The sequence below is a fragment of the Lolium rigidum genome, chromosome 7 (genome assembly GCF_022539505.1).
Source record: "Lolium rigidum isolate FL_2022 chromosome 7, APGP_CSIRO_Lrig_0.1, whole genome shotgun sequence".
NCBI lineage: Eukaryota > Viridiplantae > Streptophyta > Magnoliopsida > Poales > Poaceae > Lolium > Lolium rigidum.
The window spans coordinates 325,413,473-325,429,683 of NC_061514.1; the positions used below are offsets into that span (position 1 = coordinate 325,413,473).

Genomic DNA, 16,211 nt, shown 5'->3' on the forward strand with positions numbered 1-16,211 from the left:
AAGCCAATTCCTCATCGCCACAAATACTTCAACCACCACTGATAGTCCTCAAACCTCGGCTTCTATGACACTCTTCGCTATCACGTGGAACGAGAGCATGCTCCATGATACTAACTACCAACATAAAACGCCTCCATGTGAAACCAAACGGTGAGAATAAACACAGACGCACATGACTGAATCCCACCCTATCCAGCGAACTGCAGGCATGAACCACCCAACGAAGTTCTTCGACGGAGCCTTCCGAAATACGATCGATGGGTACAAGCATCCGGTAGATCAACATCTTGGCGCGAAGAGAAACCCCAGGACCACCAACATTATTCGCGAGACTAGGCGACCCCCACACCGCCAATCATTTCCTTGCCGGATTGGCCGATGAGGAAGGAGGTAGTCTAGCGCAAGGCTGCAAACCTCTCGCTAGACCGTAGCACCGGCCCTAGCAGGGCCCATCTTGTCAGACGAGCCTCAACAGCCCAGATCCTAACGTCGAGGGAGTATAATAAAAGCATGTTTGTCTAAAGGTAGATATATCTAGATATTTTTTAGTGTACAAATAAATCAGAATTTAGAAAAATCTTCGATATTCTTTTATAAACGGAGCGAGTATTTTTTTAATGTAAACTTAAGCTGAATTTGTCCAAATAAAAAGATATCACAAGTTTATCTAAATATAGATGTATCTAGATACTTTTTAGTAGATAGATAAATCTAAATTTAGACAAATCTTTAATATTTTTTTAACGGAGCGAGTTTTTTTTATATAAACTTAAGCTGATCGACCTCGAGCCGTCGAGTGTGTCCACGGGGCCACGTTCATGCATCGTACTTGATGGGATATGAAAAGGGATCCCATATGAAAAATATCTGATGGGCAGGGAAGGTGCGTGGGATCTGATTGAAGGAGGCAATGCATGGTGATGGCGAGACTCTCCCCACCGCTCGACTTTGTTGTGTCCCGAGGTCGGCCGGTGGATTAAAGAAAACGACAACTCTGAACGCCCCACGCGCGCATAGATGTGCACAGTACTGCTACTGTACTACCACCACGCATAGTGTTGGACTGATCATGTGGATAGCAAATGCAGTGGTAGATTTCAGACTGCCCCAGTTCAAGCAAATACTATACAACACGTACATCCGCAGCACAGAAAACTTGTCTTGTTCTCTAGAGTTAGTACTCCTTTGGTTTTAGATTAGTGTTACTGTACTAATATAATTTTGTTTGGCACTACCTGGTTTGTTTAATTTAACATTAGCAACGGAGTGGTACTAGTCCACATGGGAAGCTTCGTGAACAGATCAAGTAACCAAGCTCTGAGTACAATATTAGTTTTATTAGAGTGCACCGTGTATCGGTAACCATGACGTAGCTCAGCAAGATCCAAGGCGACGGTCGGCTCGGCTGTTGCCTCGCAGTCACTCGTACGAGAAACTCAGCACTGGCAGCTAGCTACACGGCTGGTTTGGTTTGACCGCCAGCGCCGGTCAGGTCACGCTGGGTCACCACCTGACAGTGAGACGGATAACCAAGCAAACGGTAGCCATACTCAACCTCTGCGTTTGAGATTGAGAAAGTTTTGTTACCGACCGCTAGCATTATCCAATCTTGTTCGGATTAACTGGAACCATACAATAAGATTGCCCCTTGACTGTTGTGAAGATAGATCAGAGCGGTGAATTGACACGTGGCATGTGAAACTACTATGCGAAAGTTTTTTATAGGCTCGTGAATTACTTATATTTGTAAATATAAATATACTAAGTTTCAACATAATACAAGAAGGATATAAGCTATTATACTGCTATAAACTGCCATCACCGCGGCTACCAAGCACACACGTCCTTCACCGTCGCTGAAGAAGAAGAGTACCTGTAGTTGGTCCATTCTTTGATGCAAAAAAACCTTAGACATGAGGCGTTAACGAGCCCCAATAGCCACTAGCCTCGTAAGAGTGGTTCTAGCTCGATAAGAAATATCTGTCAGATGAGCCATCCGAGCCTCTTCAACATTGGATCCCCCACCGTCTTTCGCAGACCCACATCAGCCAAGGCCGCCGCACTGCAAGTGTAGCCCATCCCTATCCCTCGCTAAGACGCGGGGCCAAATCGAAGCCTGGACTCCACAAGCCTCTCGCCGGCGTCAGCAACACCTCCGACGAACCAGGGCATGGAGTGAGAGATCATTATTCCTACAAGCGCCATCAGCATTAGCCCCATCTTGACGTTGATAGAGGGACCTCGAACACCTAGGACTAAAACACGGGAATACACGAGAAACTGGAGCTCCCCTCTCCCTCGGCCCTCACGATGCCGAGACGATGATCAGAGGGACCAAGGCTCGTAGATCCCCCATCGTCTTTCGCAGGCTCGCAGCCCCGCAACAACCAAGGCCACCGCACTCCAAGAGCAGTCCATCCATGCCGTCCCGCCATAATTTTTCTATCCATTGAATCAAATGAGCCCCTTCGTGTTTTCATGAACAATCAATTACTGCTCGTTTCGTGCTTTCATGAACAATGAATTATACTGCTCGTGATAGCTCCCGGCGCTGGCCGGCGGTCGGTGCTCGGAGTTACGGAGTGCACTGACGTTACTCCGTGTCGCCGGTGGTCGGCTGGCCGTTTCCTGGTAACCCGTAGGAGGAAGTCAGTGACGGCCACAAGAGCTAGCCAGCGGCGGTGAGGTCACCATCGCTCGCTCACCCACTCGCCTGGCCATGCTGTACCCATGCGGCCACCTGGCGCTGCCGACTACGCGTGGGCCCCGCTGTCCAGCCGGAGTACATAGCGCCACCACCGTTTTCCTGCTTGCTTCCTCGTGCGCCTGCTCCGTTCACATCCACGTGTCACGGCGGCAGTGGGCGCTGCCGCTCCCCACGACGGCTATAACTGCACGCCCTCGGCTGGCTCCAAGGTTTCATCTCATCTCATCTCACACAGCAGACAGCACACCCACCCAGAAACTTGATCTCCAATCTAGAGCATTTCTTGAACTGTTCTTCTCTCAAATCTAGCGAGAGATCGACTGAGAGCAGGAAGGATGGGCATCGTGGACGTCGTCTCCGAGTACTGCTCCCTGCCCAGGACTCGCCGCCACATCAAGAAGAGGAAACAGTTCCAGGTTCCTACTATCATCTCTGAAACTAACTACTTAGATGTTGCTGTAATAGATTGAAGAGTTTGTGGATTTTAACTTGTTTTCTTGGTTGTTGATTCAGACGGTGGAGATGAAGGTCAGGATCGACTGCGAAGGCTGCGAGAGGAAGGTGAAGAAGGCCCTCGACGACATGAAAGGTGACGTCCTCAACCTCTTTCTTTTCTCGGCAACATACCATGATCTTCCCCATCCCCTTCCATTCACCCTCTGAAAAGCCAAAATACTCAAAAGTTGCTAGCTTTCTTCTTCGGGTCGAATCTGATTCCTCCCTTGCCCGCACATGCTTCCCCTTTCATGGAAAGGAAACCAGCATCTGAGCTTCGCAGAAAAGAAAATCTCGCATCGGCCTCTTTCGGCAGATCTGAACTTTTGCTGAACATGTATGTTCTGAAACGCAGGCGTGAGCTCGGTGGAGGTGCTGGCGAAGCAGAACAAGGTGACGGTGACGGGGTACGTGGACGCGGCCAAGGTCATCCGCCGCGTCGCCTACAAGACCGGCAAGCGGGTGGAGCCGTGGCCGTACGTGCCGTACGAGATGGTGGCGCACCCCTACGCGCCCGGGGCCTACGACAAGCGCGCGCCGGCCGGCTACGTCCGCAACGTCATCGGCGACCCCTCCGCCGCGCCGCTCGCCAGGGCCTCCTCCACCGAGACTAGGTACACCGCGGCGTTCAGCGACGAGAACCCCAACGCATGCTCCGTCATGTGATGGTGATGATTATTATGTACTAGTCCCGTAGTCCGGCCGGCCGGCCGCCGGCGACATTGGCAGGTCGGGGTGCTGGATCTCTAGCTAGATTGCGGTTGCTCTTGTCTCCTAGTAGTACTGGAGGTATTCTTTGTATTTTAGTTGTATTTGGTGTAAGATAAGCTGGATTCGGTGAGAAGGAATCTTGTTCAGTCTTCTAATTCGCGATGTTGCCAATCAGAGGAGCGTTGCATGATTTGGTTGGCGAGTGACAGAGACATGTGTTCTACATTTCTACTAGCTAGGAGCGTGCTTGATGTATGGATTTCAAATTTGGAATCGAACAGTAATGTTCTTTACTCTTGGTACACTCGTATTTTACCCCTTCTGTTGAAAAGGATGGGTTTATCCACCGGTTTCAGTTAACAGCAACGTGGACAACAACAGGGCCTTACAATCTTGCAGGTAAAGTAACGCAGAAAAACACTGCGTTTACTCCCTCACGGCCAGCATGTATTTTTAGTTCAAACTTCAAACTTGGAGCGCACAAAATGTTATTTCCTCTTGGCACACTCTTCATTTTTTTTTTCCTTCGCTGTTGAAAAGGATGGGCTTATTCACCGATTTCAGTTAACAGAAACGTGGTCTACAAGGTCTTGCACTCTTACAGGTAAAGTAATGCAGAAAAACACTGGGTTTACCCCCTCACGACCAGCAGTAGAGAGCTATAAAACAACTGAGATGATGCAACGCCTGCCGACCAAATCTACTCCGTGATCAGCCTGTGCAAAGGTCGCCCTCCATGGCTCCATTTGCCGTGTCAAACACCTCATTTGTCCTCTGTTCTTGGCACTGACTAAGACTCGGCTTGGTTAGTTTCAAGGAAGAAAACGACTTGGTTGAGTTGTAAAATTAGCAATGATTAAGACACGGCTCAGTGAGTTAAAAAGAAAATTGCTATTAAAACTAATGCAAGAAGATAAAAGTGTAACTTGGCACTGATCAGGACTCGGCTCAGTTGGTTTCAGGAAAGAAAACGACTTGGTTGAGTTGTAAAATTTAGCACTGATTAAGACACGGCTCAGTGAGTTAAAAAGTAAATTGCTATGTTGAGTCCTAAAACTAATGCAAAAAGATAAAAGTGTAACTAGACAAGTCTTAGGTTCTCACGGGCCTATCTTGGCTGACAGAAGGATGTCTTAAATTTGTCGAAATTTATATGTGTCTATACATTAAACATGTCTAGATATATACATATTTTAACAAAGTTAAGATATTCTTTTTTAGGACGAAGGAAGTACTACGCATTTTTTCTTTGTCAGGAACATGTTTCTTCCTCTTAGCCCTTGGCACACATTTTTACATTTTCGAAAAAGATGGCAGATTGATCATCTCGATTTATGCTAACAGAGGCCTTTGCCTACATAATCGAAGGTGAAAGTCAAGTATCCTATAATAGTAGAGACCGACTGCGCCCAGTTGGTAGAGGCCGTTAATTGTTCTGTGCAGGATAGATCACCCTTTCTTCATTGGGTGTCGGAGATTCGAACTCTTTGCAGTCAAGAGCATGAGTGTGTTTTTGTAAAAGTGGAACGATCGCAGGTTAGGGTTAGTCATGATCTTGCAAATTATGCAAGATTGGAACGCCTTACTGATCTTTGGTTAGGTTCGGGTCCTGATGTTGTGTTACAGGCCCTAGAACATGATCAACTTGTAACCCCTCCTGCTTAATAAAGTTCCTTTTTACTCGAAAAAAAAAGTAAAATAGGACAAAGAGCTGCGTTTCCTAGAATCCTAGCTGATGCAGAATGTATGAAACCCATTAGTAGGGACACGATTGGTTGCCCTGGAGGGCATGGCTGAGGACCTCAGGTAAAACATAAAATAATCGTAGCGTCCGTTCAGATGCAAACCTAGCACGTTCGTTTTGCATGAGCTACCTCTCTTTTCCTTTTTAATTAATGTCGTATCCATGTGCTGGTCAATGATAGCCACACAGAAGAAATCTTTTACTCTTTCTCCTCTAGAATAAATGCATGGCAGACCATGTACGGTTAAAAAATAGATCTTGCTACTAGGAGAGGTGCATACGCATACAAACATTTGTCATTTTTTGTGTATGTACCCGACGTAAATAAACACAAATCGTGTCCGAAATGCGACGGGTTTGAAGATATCCTAAAAGGCATGCTGTCTAGTATTTAGGGTGAAAGTTTTGAAGACTCAGAAAAGATATCGGGCATGGCAAGCTTAGCTCAATTTTGCCCACCCGGATATGTGTTTGGTTGCCTAGTTGTCGTCATCGTACACAAACGATCGAGCCAAGAGCACTAAAATCCAGCCGGAATGATGCAGCGGGTGCCGACCAAATCTACTTCTGTGAACAGCCCCTGCAAAAGGTCGCCGTCCCTTTGCCGTGTCAAACACCTCCGTGACACTGAGATTAATACTCGTGCTGGTATAATTTTAGCCAAAAGTTATCTTGGCCAAGGTAAGTCCCGCTTCGCCCAGAGTTATCTTAGCCAAAAGCCAATTATAGTGGTTTAATTAAAATAATTACTAGCCAAAGTATCAAACCTGTGAGTATCTGAACTAATACAGTGCCTCTCTGCAGTCTCTTGTGCATTATTTCGGTGGTTGCAGCTTTCTCATACTGTAGGTACAATCATGGGCCTTCTGGTGCCCAACTTTATTGGCTCGTTGAGCAGTCGGCCAGATATCATAATGTCGACAAGGAATTAGGCTCCCAAGTCGCTATCAAATTGATTGCTCTATACAGTATCAACCTAGAAAATGCACCATAATTTAAAGGCCTAGTACTTTGATACAAATCACCAGGCAAGATGGAGCCCACTGCAAAAAATTAGTACATAACCATCCAGTTCTACAAAAAAATTAAAACCAGGCAAGATGGAACCCACTGCAAAAAATTAGTACATAACCATCCAGTTCTACAAAAAATTAAAACCAGGCACTGGGCAAATGATAACAAGAGGCCAATGCCATCTTCAAAACCATCCACTCCAAAGAGTCAAACAGAAGTTTGGAGTACGTGTCAAACTGCGTATTAACCTTGTATATGCGGCAGCATTATTGCATATACTACTAAAATGTGGCAAAATTTGAATAGTGTCTAGGAAAGACATGTATTCCATTCCAGCAATTCCAAGGACTTGAACGAGGAAAAAGAAAAATCTACTACTGGTGGTGGTTTTCTTCTACTCCCGGCCCTCCTCGATTCTTGATGGTTCTCCAACCGCATCTTCCATCCGTTGGTACCACTCACCAATTTGAGTGTGCTCAACCATATCCTTTCCAGATCTCAAGTAGCGGATCGGTCTCAGAACACCAAATACTGCAAGATCAGCCAAGTTCGGCTTGGCGCCACCTGGATAATGATAAAGACAGAAAGATAGCGAAGTTAATGCAACGGCCTAACAAACTCGATGTACGATGTTTCTTTTGAGGTATGGATAAATAAGGTACCAAGAAAGTTTCTTCCATTCAGGGCTTCCGTCCATGTGTTGGCAGCATCATACAGTGAAGCACGCTCATCTGTAATGTTGTACTTCTTCTTAAGCTTCTTGGACACAAAGTACATTGCTGCAGCACCAGCATACTTCACAGCAAACCGCTCGGTAAAACTGAAGTTGCCTGGACAAGAGTTTGGGCGCAGAAAATTAGTCAAGTACAGAAGTGATTTTATGCTCCTGGTAAAAATACACATTAGGTACAGGACAGCATTTCAGCAGGGTACTAACTTGTCCTGCCTCTAGGATTCACCAAAGGGAAAATTAGGTGTAACAGTGTATAGAAACCAACTAGCCTGTCGACTTATGTTTGAGGGGTTCACAGAATCAGAGTACAAAGCTTATCTTTCCATAAGACTGGTTCAAAATTTACAAACACTCCTATCCATCACAAAATCACCTACAATAGTTGTATGATACATCCTATCATATGAAGATTTTGCAGGCCTTGGCACAACATGACAGAAAATATATCTCTAAGTCGCACATTGTAGGTTACTCCATGTATTGTACATGGAGCTGTTTGGACTGTGTCATGTGAAAAAATACAAACACCAGTTCGGATTATTAGCTTACAATTTTTTTGGAGTGAGTTTCTTGCAAATTTGGGATAGGACCATATGAGGTCCAAGCAGTTGGGACTCTTACTGGTACACAACTCTTAATGCCACACACTGTAGTAGGCAAGATGGAGCCCACTTCAGGATGCAAATGGACACGGATGTCCGTGGACTCCTTATGTCCGTGTCCGTTAAAAAGGCCAAACGGATTCGCGGATGGGCCGCGTATTTCACACGGACTCACGGACACCATCCGCGGAGCCTGCTAATCCTGTCTCTCCTGGAAAAAAAAAAATCAGAAACACCAACGAAGTACCTCCACTTCTCCATCTCTGCCGATAGGGCACGGCGCACGCCGCCACGCCGTTCGCCACCGGCCGGGCCGGTGCCCCGCTCCTCACCGGCAGCCTGCGCCCAGATCCCTGCAGCCCACCACCCCCTTGTCCCATTGCCTCCACTCTACCCTAGATAGGAGCTCGTCGGATTTCTCAAAGGTCTTCGCCGCCGAGCGCCCGGACGCCGGCCGCCGCCCGGTTTCCCGCTCGTATCCGCCATGATCCTTTGACCCGTGCGCCCCTCGGCCTTGGTGCGCTTCCCGTCGCTGCCTGCTGAGCAAGATGTCGAGCAAGGTGGAGGTACGGATAGAAGATGCAGCGGTGGAGTGGGGCAAGAATCTGGCGTCGGAGGACGAGAAGAATCCGGCGTTGGAAACTGACAAGAATTCGACGAGAGAGGGCGGCGGCATCGGCGCCAACCTAGAGGGCAAGGAGCAGGTCTGATTCCTCCCCCTTTGCAATCTTGTGCCCTACTGAAACTGCAATCTCGTGCTCTACTGAAACTGCAATCTCGTGCCCTACTGAAACTGCAATCTCGTGCTCTACTGAAACTACAATCTCGTGCCCTACTTGTTCTGGTATAAACTAAGCACGATTGTTTATACTGCAATCCGTCTCACCAGTTTCCTTGTTTAAGAAGAAAATTGGCGTGGATGGTGACAGAATCTCACCAGTTTCCTTGTTTGTGTTTCTGATCTTTCAAGCCGTCTGCATATTTATAGCTTAAAAGCACCAGTTTCTTCAAGGACTGAATACTGTATTGTTTGTACCTATTGGTTAGTGAAAGCGTAAGGAAATTGATCTTACAGTTTATGGAAATTATATATACTACCCCATGTTATGAACTTATGATCCAAGCAATGTTCAGGTAAGAACCTGTAAGTAAATGTTATGCTTGTGATGCCCTGCTGCATAGAATATGGTCAGGTGTCATTGTGTAGTTCCAGGTTAGTTGCATAAAATATGTTTATGCCCTGCTGCATACTGAAACTGTTTGATTGTTTCCATATTTATTCTGAGCTTTAATGCATGGTTATTCTTCAGTTTGAGTGCTCAAGGATGCAACACGAGACACATGTTCAGTCAATACACACTGTAAATAGGATCTGGTGTGCATGTATTACAGTTCTAATCCTCTTTATTAGTCAGTAACAACTCACCACAGCAGTTCTATCTGATGCTAGTGCTCTCTTTTAGTGCTCAACTACTAGTTATCTGCTCATTTGTTCACTGTAAATAGGATATCTGCTCATTTATTCTTAAAAGTTAGTTGAATTTTCTAGTGTTCTATGCTCATTTACCAAATTATATTGTGTAGCTTTATCAAAGAAACTGGTGATCAAAGAAGAAGAATCTGTATGATCAAAGAAGCAGATGATTAGTGTAGCTTGATCAAAGAAGTTGATGATTAGCGTAGGTGGCATTTAGGTAGATAAAGTACAATGAATGGCGAAAGTATGAGCTTTGCATCTGAATTACTGTACCGAGTAATAATTCAGCTACTGCATACTGAGTTCTGGTTTGTATTTGATACAGTGAAGTGCAACAAAATGAAGATAATGCAAAGAGTTTATTCTATTTCTTTATAGTCTATGGCAGAGTACTGAAGTATGAATTTTGTCAATCATTCTGTGTATATTAGATAGGCACTAGCCTAGGGCTGCATGGACAGCGACTTTAACTAGTTCTAGGTCGACGGCGCCGCTGTCCCATCCTTTATAGTCGAGGTTGTCCGTGCCGTCGTCATCGTCGGAGAAGTTGAAGGACTAGTCGTCCTCCTCCTTTGGCACCGGCGGCTCAGAAGGATCGGCGAGGTCGACGAAGTTCTCGTCGTGGTCCTTGGTGGACAACACCGTCGCCTGCCGCGGGGTGAGCGTGATCTGCCAGTAGTCCTCGTCGATGGAGCGGCCGATGATGAAGTGCTACCCGGGGAATACCTTCGGCGACGCCGGGTCGTCGCCGCCACGGAGGGCCGCCTGCGTCTGCGCCTCCATCTCCCACCACCTCTTCTTCGCCGGCGGAAGTGGTGGCGAGCCCACGACGTCCTCCTCCTTGGGGGCGGCGGACGCGCATTGAAGGCGCGTGGGTGAGGTGGGTGGTCACCGCTTCAGTTTTCGAACAGAGCTATTGACGCCGACGACCACCCGACACGCGTCATTTTTAATGTGACCTGTCGCTTCGAGTCGCTGCCAAGACGGCCCCACCTGTGAAAACCGTTGTGACGGGAGGTGTCGGCGCGTCCGATTCTCGCTCTTCGCAAAAGGGCCGGTGCTTCTATTGGGCTCAAAAACTCGTCGGCACTTTTTAAGACGCGCGGGTGCAAGACCATTTTAGCCAATAACCCCAAAAAACTACGGCTACTATGCACCCAAGTTGCTCCATGCCTCATCGCACCTAGCCATCCAAGAGCAACAGGGATAATATAGAGCATGTACTTCAAACTGTGCATCAAACTAGCTAGTGGACAGGTTCAAACCGGACTTTTCCGGGTATACTACTCCTAATCAAACAAGCTGGCTAGTGTGCGCATGTCCGAATTGTCCGGCGGACTCCGTGAACAGCTCAGTGCGATTACGCGGATTCCACGGACACCGGAAATTAGCTACACGGCTTACTACGCAGACGTGACGGATGGCGCGGACGTGTCCGTCTGCATCCTGAAGCCCACTGCAGTGCTGTTAAGATTGATCTGATACAAATCACCAATCAACCATTGAAAATTCTAAGTATTATGCAAAGGTTCTTAATACTTGAAATATGAACAGATCTACACACAATAGGTGTAAATGTTGCCAGTTAATAAAAGCAACAATAAGGAACTTGTAAGTAGTTGCATTATTTCACATGACTGGACCTGTCCATAGGCCTGTTACGAGATAACATATGAAACAAATAGATGTCTGCTTATTAATTTATACTATTGCCGTTCCAGAAGTAACATTTGCCGAACATACATGGGGTTTGTTTGCAATCAAATATTCAAATATCACCTAAATATTAACCACCTTATGTGATCATTTATAACTTTCTCTAGTAATCCTCAAAAACTAGACTCTCAGTAGACTAACACAGGCATCCACACCAACAATTCTGAAGGGCAGGAAATTTAATCGTATCACATAATTAAAAGGAAACAACGTATAACAGGGAACATAGAAGACGCAAGTTGTGGGGATTTACCATTGTTTGCAATATAATCAAAAGACTCTAAAGCCTCTGAAGTCGTGCGGTATATATTTGGTGACAATACATGCACCAGGTGCTCGTCAACCCACCTAGATCAAAGGAAGATGAAGAAAACTGTCATGCTCAAGTAGATAATGGTACGTCGTACGTTGTATGAATGTCAATATAATGATTCAATTCCTAACTACTCCCAGAAGTAATGGACTATCCCCAAATGTCAGCTGGACTGGCCATACTAGTCCTAACTGGCTTTGAAACATGGTTTTGAGGAGAGTTTACAAGAAGTTATTTGCACAGGTCTTCAAAGGAATAAAAACAGTGCTTAAAACAAGTGTGCAAAATTTATCATTGTTTAACACGATAAATAAAGCATGTACCTGTCAATTCACAAATGCAAAGTCTAGATGATTCACACCATAATCCTTAAGTACTTGTGAATTCAAGAAAAAAAAGGCAAAAAAGCTGGACCAAAGCTACATAAAGTAGTATTTCCATTAAACTTTATTTCGTGCAATTTTCAGACCATGGATAAAAGTAGTACGGTGGCCATTCTATTAATTTGGAAAAGGTAAACCTAAGAAAATGTTTATATAGGTCCGGTAATACTCAAGCTAATAATTCATTCTTCAGCAATCAACAGAACACCAGCACACATCTGGTCAGGCAGCATGGCAGGGCTGAGTGCTGATACACCAGGGAAGAGGTGGAGGAGTGCCAGGCCGAAGGAGGTGGATGAGCACCACCATACTGGCGAGTAGGAGTGCCGGGGCTAAGGAGGTGTAGGAGCTCCTCCGTGTCTGGCTCGCATTCCGGGAGATTCAGGGTTGGGGTTGCAATGGGATGATGAGGCACGGACAGGGTGGTTGGGCCTTACGCCAGCAGCGACCTATACGATGTGCGTAAGCGTTTTACTGTATATAAGGTTTCTTGAAGGGACCAACGGAACAATTACTGAACACCAAACACATACAATGCAAAAAAAAAAAAAAAACTGAAAAAAGAATCAGAAATCCGTTTTATTTGGTTTGGCTTTCATATAATTTGGCACGGGCAGACAACTCGGTTTTAGAAATTAACTTGCTAAGAAAGTAGAATGGATATGTCATGGAATAACTGGTATATTATGTCCCAACAATATTTTGCACAAAGTTTTTCAAATGAAAGAAGCATACTTATTCTTCTCCTTCCAAACAATCTGCATAGATTGAAACCTATAACATAAAAGGCTAAAGAAAAGGAATTGCTGGGGAGTGACACATCAATCAATTAAAGAAACAGTTACCTGCGCCATTTTGTTTCTTCTTCACCAGTGGACTCAACATCAGGGCTTATCTTGCGCTGTAATTTATTGATTATGTCTGCCAACGATATATCAAAAAAAGAAGTTAAACAAGAGTTTGGCACATATGAATATAAGAACATGTAACTTGAATCTGTAACAAAGTGAATGACATGATTGCAAAAAAAAATGTGGGTAACAAGTTTAACCTGATGAATCTACCAGATTTTCACCATCTACCGTCAATATTGGGACCTTCTTGTATTCAGACCACTTGATTTCCTTTTTACTCAGTGGATTAACTTCCACAACTTTGTAGGGTATGTCATGATAGTCTAGAAAAGCTGAAACAAAGGCACACACAAAAGTCAGACCAAACCGATTGTTCAGAACAGGGGTAGCAAAAATGGCAGCACATATTTGGTTCCTATAAAACAAGCTCCCCCGGCTCACTGGTAACAGAAAACCTTACAAAATGCCACCTCAAGGTTTGACACAAAGTAAATGATCATTTCATGATTTGGGTCAAATAAAATTGCCAAACAATAGCATCTAACTAATATGTTCACATGCAACAAAGAAACTGAATTCCAATGTAGAGACAAGAGTCTTGGATATTAAAACTTCAAAAGTATGAATACCTGAAATAACATGGTGTAAAATAGACCATGCATGGCAACTACAAAAAAGAATACCAACAAGTTGAGTACCCTAGTTGGACCAACAACTAACTGGTTCTAAGCATAATATTTCTGCAATCAGCCTCTAGGGTAAGCTCCTCAGGTGTAATGTAGGTGTTCCTGACCCTACACCCTAGTGTTTTTGAGAAAGGTAGAAGAACTACTATATTTGTTGCTTAACCTCTAGTAGCTTTAACTATTTTACTATTCATAGAAGTTTTTCTCCTAACTTTTATGTCTGCTACTAGTGATAAAGTGGTTGTTAGGGATAGCAACGAATATTCTCACAGCTAGGTGGGCAAGGATGTCATGGTAAACTATATCTCCATTTCTAGTCAATTTGATTCAACCAAAAACAACTTTTGCCGTTGTTTCCCATGATCTGCTGTACATGTGCAGGGTTCAACGTCATGGAATCTAACATCCTGTGCTTTAATAAAGGGGAAGCACGAGAAAAATCATAGATAATCATTTTTTTCATGTTTCCTTTAACTAAGCAAAGGTGTTAGATTCCACAACGTTGAAACCATGCACATGTACAGAAGATCATGGGAGAAAACAGTAAAAAATATTTCTGGTCGAATCAAAGAGAACAGTGCCATCCCCGCTAACCTAGTTGTGAGAATATTCATTGCTACCCTTTCAATTTTCTCATGTGTAATCAAGGTGTCCCTAAATCACTAGGCCTCTAATACCTAGCACAACTAGCACACTTGTAGCAATCTTAACTCTAATAGACACCTATTGCATCTAGCTGCCGCATGGATAGAGCTACCAGTCTGGGGCTTGGGCCTAACACATGACGATGCCATAGTGGGAGGTTCACAGGCACATCACAGTGCCAAGGAGAAGAGATGGACTACAAATATTTGGTTTATTATTGTTACAAGAATTGATGAAAATGTTTAAGATTATATAGAAGGCAGCTACCAAACATCCCAGTCAAGTTCCCAACTAAGAAATACAAAACTTTGTGGGATAAGAAGACCCTATTCCTGATATAGGCTGAAGGGAAATAAGGATTACAACGACGACACTTACTGTTACTAGAGAAATAAAAGTATCAAACATATCTTTCTGCAGCTCTTGAAATCAGTAGAAAGATTTTCTATAACTTAATGCTTGCCTTGTGGAGATGAATCTAATATGTTTCTAATAAATAAGCACAGGTTAAGAATAGCACAATATTAATGTTCTGGAACCATGACAATACTCAATACACAGACATTCTTGGGTACATGAGGGATCACCAGGTCAGACAGTGTTCTACATTTAAGTAATTTTATAGTCATACAGGTACAGAAATACTATCAGTCTAGAGGTTACCTAAAAAAAGAAGAATATAAGTCTAGAGGTGATTTAGCCATATGTTTTGAGTAGGACTATTTTTCCAGCGGACATGGAGTAAGGATTACATTCAGCAGTAACAAAATTTCACACTATGGTATAAGAGGTTTGATACACACCCGAACGAAAGTGCTGGTCTGCTGAACCAATGAGTAGTGCATGCCTCTGTAATTTCTACGAGCATGAATATTCCGCTTAAACTCAGATGTTGTTGCAATACAATCTGATTTGATCTACTCAGGTGCCAGGATAATTCTTCCAATAAAATACAAACCTAACCCAACACTCACGAATTGCAAATTTTACTAAGGCCAGGCCAACGACCTCTGACTGAATCTCGAAGCGCATCAGGATCAAACCATTTCTAAAACTGCTGCGCAGCGGATCGAGAATGCGTGATCGGAAGGAAAATCGACCTCACCTCTGACCTTGTTGCAGAAGGGGCAGGCCTGGTACTGGTAGAGCACGACGTTCTGCGGCAGCAGATCCGCGGGCAGCCGCTCCTTGGCCTGCACCTCGGCGGCCGCCACGGTGGCGAAGGTCAGGGAGAAGGATACCGCGCCGGCGATCCCGCCCTGCAGCGCCCGCGACGACGGCGTCGGCGACGGCGGCGGGGGGTGGGGGTTGCCCCAGCGGCTGCCCCCCGCGGCGGCGGCGGCGGGGTAGGAGGCGGCGGTGGCGCCGTGGAGCGCGCGCGCGGAGAGGAGGCGCGAGCGGGAGGCGAGGGACTGCGCCGCGCGGAGCGACCTCATCGTGGCCGGGCGGCTAGGGTTTCGGCGCGGCGGCCGGTCTCGTCGGCGTCGGCGTCGGCGGGCGGCTTCGATTTGGGAGGTCGTGTATCTGGACGGAGCTGGAAGATGCCTGGCTAAAACCCTGGGTTTGAAATTTTAATTTAATCCCGAAATCAAAGCATTTTTTACCGATTATTTTGGTCCTTGGCGTGCCGCGAAATTACATTTGCGGGGCTGGGTCTGCGTGTGGGAGGAGCTGGTGCGCGAATAAGTTAATCTGGAGGGGCCTTGGTGATTTTTCTCTGGACAAGGCTATTCATCTTGCGCAAGAAGAAAGAGATGGCGTAAAGGTCGTCACCGCGGACTGGGAATGGAAGCTGGCTGACATTTGGGCCAGCAAAGCGCTGAGGGCCCACGTGCCAGTGACTGTTATTCGGTGTCGTGTCAGGTGAAAAGAGGTTACGGGGGAACGGAGACTCGATTTTTTTTTTTTTTGGAACAAAAACGGAGACTCGATCAAGTGGCCAACACCGGCTGAACGTGACAACAGGCGCTCACGGCCAGCTTTGGAACACATGGCTGAACGTAAACAACATGCGCGCCTGTTAAATCGAGATGGATGAAGGCAAATATTAATGTGGACACATAGTGTCAGATAAGCAAAATAATGGTGTATTTGCCATTATATTTGTTTCATCTACAAGGTGAAGTTTAAA

The 16,211-nt window shown here is 45.4% G+C and overlaps 2 protein-coding genes and 1 long non-coding RNA gene across 3 annotated transcripts; 2 read left to right on the top strand and 1 right to left on the bottom strand.

Annotated features, from left to right (window-relative positions):
- The first annotated feature begins 2,934 nt into the window (after positions 1-2,934).
- LOC124675519 (heavy metal-associated isoprenylated plant protein 27-like) lies at positions 2,935-4,206 on the top strand. Its single transcript, XM_047211599.1, has 3 exons — positions 2,935-3,123; positions 3,221-3,296; positions 3,558-4,206. Exons 1-3 carry the CDS (start codon positions 3,043-3,045, stop codon positions 3,866-3,868), a joined length of 468 nt encoding a protein of 155 aa, XP_047067555.1. The 5' UTR covers positions 2,935-3,042; the 3' UTR covers positions 3,869-4,206.
- A 2,624-nt stretch (positions 4,207-6,830) lies between these two features.
- On the bottom strand, positions 6,831-15,516 carry LOC124674866 (prostaglandin E synthase 2-like). The gene is made up of 6 exons (XM_047210921.1): positions 15,186-15,516; positions 12,947-13,081; positions 12,741-12,816; positions 11,453-11,547; positions 7,334-7,501; positions 6,831-7,235 (listed from the first exon to the last, which is right to left on the bottom strand). The coding sequence occupies exons 1-6, from the start codon at positions 15,514-15,516 to the stop codon at positions 7,066-7,068; spliced, it is 975 nt and encodes a 324-aa protein (XP_047066877.1). The 3' UTR covers positions 6,831-7,065.
- Positions 8,472-9,845, top strand: LOC124674867. Its single transcript, XR_006993090.1, has 2 exons — positions 8,472-8,710; positions 9,591-9,845. It is a non-coding gene; the product is annotated as an uncharacterized LOC124674867 (long non-coding RNA).
- Positions 15,517-16,211: the final 695 nt, after the last annotated feature.